The sequence below is a fragment of the Ipomoea nil genome, unplaced genomic scaffold, assembly GCF_001879475.1.
Source record: "Ipomoea nil cultivar Tokyo-kokei standard unplaced genomic scaffold, Asagao_1.1 scaffold0146, whole genome shotgun sequence".
In the NCBI taxonomy this organism is placed as follows: domain Eukaryota; kingdom Viridiplantae; phylum Streptophyta; class Magnoliopsida; order Solanales; family Convolvulaceae; genus Ipomoea; species Ipomoea nil.
The window spans coordinates 4,189,203-4,201,362 of record NW_017616574.1 but is presented as its reverse complement, the minus strand read 5'-3'; the positions used below and the strand labels follow the sequence as shown (position 1 = coordinate 4,201,362).

At 40.1% G+C, this 12,160-nt stretch overlaps 1 protein-coding gene across 2 annotated transcripts; it reads left to right on the top strand.

The window, feature by feature from the left end:
* Positions 1-1,176: 1,176 nt before the first annotated feature.
* Positions 1,177-6,348, top strand: LOC109173615. 2 transcript variants are annotated; one of them, XM_019322854.1, is made up of 5 exons: positions 1,177-1,365; positions 2,204-3,698; positions 4,891-5,288; positions 5,385-5,445; positions 5,527-6,348. In XM_019322854.1, the coding sequence occupies exons 2-5, from the start codon at positions 2,253-2,255 to the stop codon at positions 6,034-6,036; spliced, it is 2,415 nt and encodes an 804-aa protein (XP_019178399.1). In that variant the 5' UTR covers positions 1,177-1,365; positions 2,204-2,252; the 3' UTR covers positions 6,037-6,348. The 2 variants fall into 2 exon arrangements, with proteins under 2 accessions (XP_019178399.1, XP_019178407.1); XM_019322862.1 differs by lacking the exon at positions 1,177-1,365 and adding an exon at positions 1,430-1,487.
* Positions 6,349-12,160: the final 5,812 nt, after the last annotated feature.

Genomic DNA, 12,160 nt, shown 5'->3' with positions numbered 1-12,160 from the left:
TCCATAAGGAGACCCTAATTTTTATATTTTTAGGGTGATACATTGAAGAATACTTGTATGGGAGACATATTTATAGGTAAATCAATTTTCGCACAAACAAGATGGCTTTGAGAGTTGAGGATATACCCCTAGGTTTGCGGCAATTTATATGGTAGACCGCGTCTGCATAGTATTGTAGACTTGGATCAAAACATCATTGTGATATTTAAGTTTTAACAGATTCTGTAGTTTATTGTTTATCACGTTTCAACACAATTTTTAATTTATTCTAGGTACATAATCAATATTCTTAAAGTACAAAATTTCATAACACGAGACATAAAAACTCACAACACACGACACATACACATATTATATATTTACTTATTATCAAATTTGATTTATGTAGATAATATATGTCATATAGACACATAATTTCATAATACAAGACATACATTCGTAAAAACACACAATATGTTGTGTGTCACACAACTATTAATCTATTCCAGATACAAAATCCATACACTTAAGTACAAAATTGCATAACATGAGGCACAGAAATACATAACACAAAACACATGCACATGTTTTATATTTACTTTAGTTCATGTACAGAATCAATATTTTTAAAGTATAAAATTACATAACATAATACATAAAAATGCATAACACAAGACACAAAAACGCATAGCACAAGACATAAAAGTGCATGTTATATTTATTTTATTTCAGGTACAAAATTCATACGCTTAAGATATAAAATTGCATAACATGAGACACATATACATGCTTTATACAATAAATAAAAACAAATATGTAACGTAAATTAAACAACAAACAAAGGGTGACTGTCAAAATTAAAAATCAAAATTACGTCAGATCAGGTTACAGTGTTACACTAAATAACGATGGTAGGTTTCCATGTGTTTAATAACCCCGGGCGCAAGAGATCGAGAGTGAGGTCAATTTTAACCGTAGATTGTATGTGAGTGACTTCATTGCAGTTTTTGTAGTTATTTGTTGCTCTATTTCTTTTATTATGGATATTAAAAATGATTACCAACATTAAATTTGGATATAATATTTGTAGAAACTTATTTTAAAAAAAATATTATAGCTGGTTTTACTACAAAATATAAGGGGCACTTATTATAGCCTTTGACAATGATTGTACTATTCCACTCAATGCTCTTCCAGCTAGCTCAGTCTTGCATAGAGCATATATCTCCTGCCCCACTCCATTGTCACCGGAAAACTCATCGGAATCTTCCCGGACAAACTGCATAAATTCTAGCTTTGCTCTAATCCGGGTTCTTATTCTCCAACCCAAGATCTCCCTAGCTTTTATTCCCTAAAACTATCACCAAGCTAACTTTAACATTAAAGGTAATCAAATTCGGTTCTCCAAACCTCTTATTTTATTACTTCCCACACTCTCTTTGCTGGGTGGGTTTTCTGTCCTTTTTCTTTTGGTCTCTACCTTCTGGGTGTTGAGCAGTGAAAAAAAGGTGTAAAAATTCTGCTTTTTTTCTTTTTTCTTTTGCTTGCTTGCCTTTTCTAGCTCAAGAAGACGTTGAAGGGTTCAAGGTTTGGGGTTTGTTGGGGACTGGAAATGACAGAAACTGAGAAGGGAAATTAGGGTTTTGCAGTGTGATCAGTTGAGGTGGGAGTGGTGATGATTCTCTCTTTTCTTAATTTTTGTTTTTTCTTCATTTGCGGTTTGGGTTTTGTTGTGAAGGCCTTTTGCTTGTATTCTTGGCTAAAGTTTCTGTGCTAAGCTGACAAGCAGTGAATGCTTTTACTGGATTTGTGTGTTGTTTGTAGTAAAGTCTGTGAAAGAGATGAAGTTTGCTTGGCCTAGAAGTCTAAGCTAAGCTAAGGTTGCACGAAACTAACAAAACGCCATTGGAAGGAGAGAAACTCAACAACAATGGAATTTCTTACCCAAATTCTTGTCTCTTTCCAGTTTCTATTTGCTCCCCACATTTCCAGCTTACACATCACAGACTCTGGGTTTCCATAACCAAAAAAAAAAAAAAGTTAAATTTTTTTGAAAATTCTGTCATTTAAGATGTTTAAGGTTTCTTGTTAGTAATGACCAATTTGTTGTTGTTTTTTTTTTTTTTTTTTTTTTTTTTTTTTTTTTGGTTTTTCCTTAAAGCTCCCATCTTTATGTGCCTCATGGTTTTTGCTCAGGTTTCTTAACGGTTTGGGTTTGATGTAGGGATGAATTTTGGTCACTAAGGGGGACTGATATATAGGTTCTACGTTTAATGGAGACGAGAACCCACAGGCCTGATTTGCATGTTGTACAACAAAGCAGGCGGGATAAGTTGAGGGTTCAGAACATTCCATCGTCGTCTTCTTCGCAGTACCTGGGAGACTATTCTGGGAATTGTGAGCACTGGTCCTTGCAAAACCAGGGACCAAACATGGATCTTGCTCAGCTTCCTAGTTGTCGGTATGGGAACATTTCATATGAACAGTCAGTATTGTCCTCAGAAATGCTAAATTTCGGGTCAGATTCACAGTCTTTAGTAGCGCACAAGAACGATGCTGTTACTGTGAATCAAGAACCCCCATCTTCTCCACCGGGCGATAAGGCTGGTGGTGGAGATAATGGCCAGTTTAGTAATAGCTTCAACCATTTTGTTAATGTGAGTGGTGAGGCACAGAATTGGAAGAGCGTTGGATCACAGCAGCAGATTTGCTGTGATTGGAATAATAATGTTGGGGCGAATTATTCGAGTGTTAGCCCTATGGCTGTGGGAGGAAGCTCATCGTCCCGGGGTTTGATCCCGAATAATTGTGTTCCTGTTTCTGGAACTCATAGTGTGAAGCCGGGGTATTTCAAGTATAATGAAGCACAATCGAATTTGAGTAACACGACGACGAGTGTAATTCCAGGACAGTTTGAGGATTTGCAGTTTAGTGCATACTGTCCAGAAGTGACTTTGGGGAGCTGCATTGAGACTAAAATGACCTCTGTATCATCGTTGGCAAACCCGAGGGAAAGTGGGCGTGGTTCGTGGTTGGATTCTCGGAGCGAGCTTCATCTTCTTCCGACTTATGCTGATCAGTCTAGTGTGTTATGTGTTAACAGTGATTCCGAGATGGTAAATAGGGCAGTTGAGGGATGGCAACGAAACGACATCTCGAGCACTACTCAGGCTCTATCGCTCTCGCTTTCCTCACTTGCTGCGCCATCCAAACCCCATTTCGGGGCAGTTGGCAGCCAGCATAATGTTTCCGGGGACTTGAATTGTGGCTTTGATGCCATGCCCGGGTTGCGCCCATTGAGGTCTGACTACTTGTATTCCTCCTCGAAACAATTGAGTAAAATGTTGGAGAATGCTGGTGCTTGTCAAGACACAGTCGTCAGGAATTCGACTTTATCTCATCTAAATGTGGTGCCGTTCGGTCCTTTCACAGGTTATGCAACCATTCTGAAAAGTTCGAGATTCCTAAAACCCGCACAGCAGCTGCTGGATGAAGTATGCAGTTTTTCTGGCCATAGTGCCCTAACAGTATCTGCGCTCACCAAGAGAGTTTTGGATGAAATCTGTCTTTCAAATGATGGCATCGAGGGTGACAACAGCGGATTATCTTCTACGCTCTTTGGATCAAACGGCAGTGGTGTATGCAGCAGCTCCAATGAATCCTATCTGAGATCCGAATATCAGCAAACGAGAGTCAAGTTGTTATACATGCAGGAAGAGGTAATTCTTTAATTTGACTCCCATAGCTTGGCTTGTTTAATTAGATAACCCAAGTTATTCCTAAACTATGTGTTCAATTAAGTGCATGTGCCTTGGTAGGAAATTACAGTCTGATTGAATATATCATCTTGAAATCTACATACCCATTTGTGTTATTGTCATCCTAGAATCTGAAATTGCATAGTCTTGTAGACATGATTTTGGGCTGTTGTTAATTCATCTATTTTTTCTAATTATAATCAAGTTGATGTCTACTTTGGATCGGATGTTTCCCGCCTAGCTTTGTGCACAGTCTTACATTTTTGTGTCTGATGTAATACAATGCACTCGGGATGCTATTCTTGTGTATCTGTCTGTGGCTTTGGATTTAAATACACTCTGTAACCATATATCTGAACTAAGTGGTAATGTTTTCTGTTGAAAATGTAACCCAAGGCCCTATAATACCTGAATACGTAAAGTTTGTAGAAAATCCTTTCAGCCAAATCAACTTTTACAAAAACCCCGTAAGATTAATTGCAGTTTTAGAATCTAGTTATTCATGCAAAAAGTTTTTAAGTGTATAGTACTCCGTAATTCTTAGTAGGCTTTTCATACTCCTACAATGAATGAGTGCTATATTACTTTAGCCTTTCCCCTTTAGGAATGGTTGATTAGAAAGACTGAATCGAACTTTAATTTGTATTTGTTGCGGTAGCAAAGTTAGACACCTTTAGAACCCACGGCCACGGGAGTATGATTGATTGATTAACTTTTAATTGCTATGGGCTCCGTACACAAAGTATTGTTTGAACGAATTAAAGATTAAAGGATTAGGATCAATCAATCCAAATGATCATTATGAAAAATGCTAAACACTGTTAATAAGTTGCTTTATTAAAGTAGCACACTAAGTGATTTGGAGATGGCCTGTGAAATAAACCATTCCTTAATGGCCAACATAGTGACGACATCTCCTCCACCTACTCATGTAAAAGTGACATAATACCTAACACAGGTGAAATGATATGTTTTTTAGTTATTATCTTTAAGAAATATTTGATTTTTGCTTAAACAGTTGTGGTTTAATTTGTCTAGTGGTCTGACTTAGCGGTTTAAGATGAAAAGTTAAGAGAATTTTCGACTGTAATTCATATATGCGTTGCCAGAATTGAATCTGAATTCCTAGCTTCTTGTGCGATGTTTTCGAAAGGTTTGCAGAAGGTACAGCCAGTATCATCAACAAATGCACATGGTAGTTTCGTCCTTCGAATCGGTGGCTGGACTGAGTGCCGCTACCCCGTACATATTGCTGGCTCTCAAGACTATCTCCAGGAGCTTTTATTCCATTAAAAGCGCCATCTCAGATCAGCTGAGGAACATTCGGAAAACTTTGGGTCAACAACTGTTATCTCATGCCGGGAGAAGTAAAGGGGATAGAGTTAGCTCGAGTCTGAAATTGGCTGACCATCCGCTAGAAAAGCAGAGAGCTATAGGTAGCGGGATGGGTTTTTTGGATCCCCAACCGCAAGTTTGGAGGCCACAGAGAGGCTTACCCGAGCGTGCTGTTGCTGTTCTTAGAGCTTGGCTCTTTGACCATTTTCTTCATCCGTGAGTATCGCTTTCAATTCGTTCTCTCTTTTGAGCTTTTAATTTGTGTCCATCTCATTTCTGTTTTCTTTGAAATCTCGATTTTATACCTAACAGGTATCCAACGGATGCTGACAAGCATATGTTGGCCACCCAGACTGGCTTAACTCGTAACCAGGTAGGATGTAAACAGCATTGTCGATTATTTTATGTATTGAGGATTGTAGCGATTATAGTGCTAGCTATGTGGTTGATTTAGGTTTCAAACTGGTTCATCAATGCCCGAGTTCGAGTTTGGAAGCCCATGGTTGAAGAAATACACATGCTCGAGACTAAAGCGATGTCAAATGTTGGAAAACCCCAAGTCACAAGTGCAACAGAAGGCGCAACGACCCAACACTTGAACGGTTTCGCCTTCCAAAACGAAAGCCAATACTCAAACCGGCTGAGCATGAGAGGAATACCCCCGACCCCGGGCCTGCAAGCAGAATGCTGCACGGGGATTGGCGAAAGATCACACCCCGCTAGCTGGAGCACTGCTCAAGAAAAACAATCGAGGATCAACTGTCACATTCCTGCAGCAGCAGCTGCTGGTATGGATGGACCGCTCATGGGTTTCATGCCTTACCATCATCAAAACAACCTCGAAATCGGGGGCCTTGGATCTGTATCGCTCACGCTGGGGCTGAGGCAGAGCGCCGCTGAGGGAGTGCAACATGAACCTCACCAGCATTTAGGAGGTCAAATCATCCATGATTACCTTGGTTAAGTCTAGGTTATGTTGGAAATAAGGAAAAAACTACAATTAATCCTCTAGTGATTGAATTGCTACAAAGTGGGTCATCATTATCCTCTTTAAACTGTATGATAAATGACACTTGACAATGATAAACCTCAAGTGAAAAAAAACATAAATATGCACATGTTAGCAATCTATAAGAAAGAGCTACTATATTTAGCTCACTTTGGTTGGCAGGTTTATTTGTTTGTTTCTGGGCTTCTTGTTCTGTATCTCCATTTCCCTTTTGTAATACTAGCGATTTATTTGATTTATGAGAAAGCTTGCAGTCCCGTTATCTTATATACTGATGCTCTAAATTAAAGGTTACTAACTGCTGCTGTTTCATTTTACTTAGGGTTCACTAGTTTAGTAGGCAATATTGAACCGGTTTAGTAGGCAGTATTTCAAGGAAGATGAGCAAAATAGTTCATTTATTAATTATGATGATAAACTATATTTTTCAATGTTACTGTCATAGTATTTATATATAATAACCATAAACGTACTACGAGACATTTAAAACATTATTCTTGTGCTGTTCACTTTGCTACACTTGCCAACAGGTAAATTATTGTATGGACCATGGTCCACACAATATTATGTGGACCATAACAAAAAGTACATTTTTAATATACTAAATGCACATTATTTTTGTACTGAATGTACATTATACAATATAATGTACACTCAGAACAAAAATAATGTATATCCCTTGTATACAATATACATTATCTTTGTACTGAATTTACATTACTTTATAGTAGATAAAATATGGTCCACAGAACTTGTGTGGACCATAATGATTGACTCCAACATTTATCCAATCTCTCTTACATATGAGCCATATGCGACAACACGTCCTAAACAAAAATCACCTAAGAATGAAAGAACACATAACTACCCCTTCGGCCTAGAGCTGCCAAACTTGTCTTCCTCCCAAACTTGACAAATGGGGACAGTTAACTACCTAAGTACCTCTTCGGTATAGAGGTGCCAAACTTATACTCCTCCCAATTTTTAAAAATGGAATTGGAGGATCATCAAAAGTTGCATGCATGCTCCAACCTAACATACAAACCTCTTAAATTAAATATTACAAAAAAAATAATAAATAATTTGATTCAAGCTTAATTAACTAAATCAGAATGAAAGAGAGTGTATTGAAGAGATCAAGAAGAATTAAAATGTTACCTCACGGCATTAGTCTAGTGGATAAGAAATCACACTACTTGTTTTTCAATAACAAGGTGGAGTTCGATTTCTACTACGAATATTGAAGGTTTGGGTTGAATTCTTTTTGCGCAAAAGTGTACTGTTTAATACTGAGTTTGGACATGTTTATATGATCTATATATGATATAATATGATAAAGTCAGGAAACTTGAGTTATAAAAAAAAAATTGTTCAAAAGAATGGAAGAAATGATGATAAGTTTTGAAACTCATGTAGTATATATACGAGCGGTGTCAACTACGAATACGGTTTCTAGGGTTGGTTCAGAGTTTGGATCCTTTGCCTAGTCCGCTTGTTGGTTTAAGTGCTGGAACTCGGAATACTTGGCAGTGGGTTAGAGGTTAACGAGCTAAAAGCTAGCGTACGTGTAGAAATAGTCCAAAAAAGTTCCCCACTCAGCAATAAATACGGTATTTGTAGGGAAGAAGGGGGAATAGATTCGGGTCCCGCGGTATGCATGGCACGTGGAACACATGCACGAGTTCAGGTTGGGGCCCAAGGGGGCTTGGCCACGTGCTTTGATATTCCTGAACGCCTTGGGTACTGCTACTGGGACAAAATCGACAGGTCGGTCCTGACTTGACTAGGTCGGGGTGCAAATAATGTAAATGTGACAGGTACAAGGGGTCCTTAACAGAGCTCGGTGACCGAGGAGGTCGGGAGCATAGGGTACAGGGTCGGTGCGGGTCGGATCAGGCCCAACTTGCAGAGAGGGTCCAGCATCGACGATCATATGCGCACGATTAACGGGGAATAATCCCCATCAAGTAGCCCCTTAGCCCGGAGCCTGACGATGGTCCGAGAGGAAGGGTTTGTGCGACAACTCGAACGGAGGCCGCAACTTTGCACGGATCGGGTGCGACGTAGGTGCACGGTCAGAGCGCTGACCACCCCGTTCACAGGGTCCGAAAGACACGTGTCGGCCATTACCGTGCGTTTGGGATTCGTGCCCAGTTTTGAAATTTGAAACGTTTTTCCCCCCAACCACCCTTTGTAAATAGGGCGTTCTGATGGGTTCCATTTCACGCTTTCTTCCGCTAATATGAGATTGGAGCTTCCTGAGCTGCTGTACTTGCAAATTTCTCGTTCTCCCAAACTTCCCGATATACCGCGAGGTCAACCATTAAGCACTTTTCCGAGCTTCTCCCTTAAAATTTTAATTAAAGTTTTTTTGATTCAAACGCACTTTGCATGTATCCTTATTTGGACTTTCACACTAAAACATCTTCCCTTAATATTTAAAGACAAGACATGTCGGATTCCGACAGCCAAAACGTCTCGGGCCGAGACTATGACGATGAGGTCGAGGTCGGTTCTTTCACGGTCTCCACCGACGACGACTCAACCATTCGGGAAATCGACGCATTCCCAGGGGATTTAGCAGAGTCATCCCTAGCTGCCGACGCTGAAGTTGGCCAACGACCCGTCGCGCCGCCCCCTACAGACGAGGAAGTCGGGCCCTCCAGGCGTGAGAAATCACCTCGAGCTGTACTTTCTGCTCTCTATCCTTCTCTCTCTCATTTTTCTCTTTCCCGCATTATCTCGACCCTTCTGGTCGGTTATCCCTCTACGACCATTCCGGTCGGTTCTTCCTCAACTCGTGCTCCCACCATCCCGAGTGGTAAGCAAATCTTTCTTAATAATGAGTCTTTGTGATAACATTCTTACTTACTTACTTGGGCCGAGGTCAAAGAGGTTTTTTTGTCTTCTGACCGGCCGGGTTCGTTTTGATACCTGTCGCTCTTCAAGTAATATCATCAAGCGTACCAAAGGGTACTGGCTTGGGATTCATCTCGACTCCATCAAGGCCCCATTGATGTTCTCATTCTCTCCCTTCCTTCGATACTATGAGGTCCTTCCCGGCCAAATAAGCTCGAACGACTACTGAATCTTGGCTTGCTTCCCGCAGATCTATGCTCAACACGGTCTCCTGTGTACTATCGAGGTCTTCAACTTCCTTTTTTCTATTTGGTCTCTCCCGCCCAAACATGGGGGAGAGTTTCAGATGGTACAATCTCGGGGGTACCATTGCAGCATCACCCATCTCCTGGACAACAACAAGGGCGGGAAAGATCGAATTCTTTTGATCAAATACATCTGGAAGCTGCCCGTGCCTCAGGTATGGTCAAAGCACTTCACTAAGCATACCTTCCCACCCAAGACCCGAGCATTGGCTAACGCTGCTGCAAATATTTCTTCAGAATTCTACAACTACCATATATTCCTGTCATGCAACGAGTACATGTAGGCTTAGCTCTAGGCCCCGAGGTATGACCTTGAGGAGAATTGGAGAAGTACAACCCCGAGCCTATAGGCACCACCGTCGCGGTCCCGCCACCAACACCTGGCCCGAGCACCAAAAGTTTATAATTTTGACAGTCGCAAAAGCGAAAAAAAAATCTTTTCAAAAGGTTTTAAGTTCATCATCCGATCGTGTTTACCGACCTCTACAAACTCCTCTTTTCTTGTTTGCAGGTATGTGCCTTGATAAAGGATTCGCCACCACCTCGGCCGCACCCTGACAGCCTCGGGCTAAATTTGCCCTAGGGGTAAAAGGACAAGTTCCGCCGCAGCCGCTCTCGTTGAGCCCGCCATCTTGACCACCCTACCCCTCCACATCGTGCAGCCCGTGAGCTCGGGCTTAGATTTCCAGATCACCCAAGCCCACAACAAGAGGGGAAATGAGAATGCAATAGAGTCGGATGTCGAAGAGGTCACTCTTCTTAAGCGTCATAGGTGGGCGAGTCTCCCGTGCCCGACCCCGGTGATCGACACCCTTCTGAGTAGGGGGGGGGGGGGGGGCAAATGACCGCTCTGCTGGAAAGGATCAGCAAGATGGTCTCGACCAGGGAGAACACACTGGATTAGTCGGCAGACCAGATTGGTGAACGTGTGACCGAAGATATACTCTGGGTAAACTTCGTTTCACCTTTCTATTGTTTTTCAGCACTTCTTTGGCATGTCTAACTAATTGTGATGCTTGCAGCTGGCCCATACCGCGATTGATTTCTTCTGTCAAGCTAAAGCCTATATATATATATATATATATATATATATATATATATATATATATATATATATATATATATATATATATATATATATATATATATATATATATATATATAAAATGTGCGTGAGGTTTATACTTGTGATCAGGTGCATTTGCGACTTCCCGTGCGGTTGTGCGGTGGATTAATGTGCGTGAGTGTTGTGCTTAATGTGCCTGCAATTTGTACTTAATGTGCGTAATGTTAATATGCGTGAGTTTTGTACTTAATGTGCCTGAGTATTGTGCTTAATATGCGTGAGATTTGTGCTTAATGTGCGTGAGTAGTTCAGAATTACGAGCTCAGAAGGAAGCAGAACAGAAAACTCACGCACATTAACGCCCAAGCTTCTTGTTACTTCTTCCTTCAATTTGGCCATTGATTCTGGATTATCAGCTACCTTCAGTGCAATTGAATGTTTATATAGATGACGCACGCACAACAAAATTTGCACACCAGCTAAGTGTGGATTTCTGTTGTATTATTCCCATAATTCTTAACCACCATAGCTCGCCTCCGCATCATCATCAGGGAGGGGGCAATGGCTACTGGGGATGGGGAAGAAGCTGACATCAATATTTTCTGCTGCATTTTACACATTCACGCAGATTAAGTACAAATCTCAGGCACATTAAGCACAACACTCACGCACATTGAGTACAAATCTCACGCACATTAATCAACCGCACAACCGCACGGGAACCGTTCACTATATATATATATATATATATATATATATATATATATATATATATATATATATATATATATATATATATATATATATATATATATATATATATATATATATATATATATATAACGAAAAAAATGGTTTTATAATTTTTAATATAATCCCAACAAACAAGAAAAGAGAAGCAGAAATCCAAGTCGTGTGTAACACACACTTAAAACCGATTTGCTACTCCTGAGGGTGTGCTGAGAGCGTTGTATCGTCAGTCTCCCAAGATAAAATGGATTACGACTGTAGTGTTTGAGCACTCAAACATAAAGTCCGGCGAACTAGAACAAAGGTCGAGCACTCCATCTTTTTACGGAAGTGTTGGTAGAACTTTTCGTATGAAAACATTTTGAGAGAGCAAGAGAGAAAAGCAAATTTAAGTGTTTTGAAGTTCTCAAAAAAAGCAGCTTAATAATTCAGTCCAACACCAAGCTTTTATAGAAGATGAAGAACTAAATAACATTAAATCATGACATTAACATGACCTACAACTTTAATGAAGATGCATCGTGAATTGATATATAGTGCGACTTGTGAAGCCTAGTAAATTTGCAAACAAATAATACCCGGAGTATCGTGTTATCGGTTCACAGGGAAGTGGGTGTATTAAACACTAGCTACTAAATTATTCTATGAAGCTAATCCTATGATTGACTTGGAATGGTTGCATAAAATAAATAAAATTAAGTAATGATTCAGGGTAATGGAAACATTAGAGAGAAACTGAGATTCCTGGGATTCATGTGTTTAATCCCCTAGTGCCTAACCTAATGCAATATTAAATCTGGGTTCATACGAGTGTGAGGATGCAAAGCGGTTAGAGATACTCATGTAGTCTCTAACACTGGTGAATATCCACTCCCGTGCGATAACCACCCAATAAAACGAGAACAAGCATCATACATCCTTAACTACTACCATCTCCCGAACTGGAAATAATCAAGAATTAAATCTCCCTAATAAACTACCCTTTCCCAAGGTGCAACAATTATGTGCAATTGTGTATGCCCTAATTTATGCCTAACTCCCGTTCAAACATGAATATGGCAAACGAAACAAGTAACTATGGCCAGTAATTACAAGCATC

Excerpts from the sequence above, each read along its gene's own strand:
- LOC109173615 (XM_019322854.1), top strand. The coding sequence starts at position 2,253 with ATGGAGACGAGAACCCACAGGCCTGATTTGCATGTTGTACAACAAAGC. Across the intron at positions 5,289-5,384 it reads TTTGACCATTTTCTTCATCC|GTATCCAACGGATGCTGACA; the intron begins GTGAGTATCGCT and ends TATACCTAACAG. Across the intron at positions 5,446-5,526 it reads CTGGCTTAACTCGTAACCAG|GTTTCAAACTGGTTCATCAA; the intron begins GTAGGATGTAAA and ends TGGTTGATTTAG.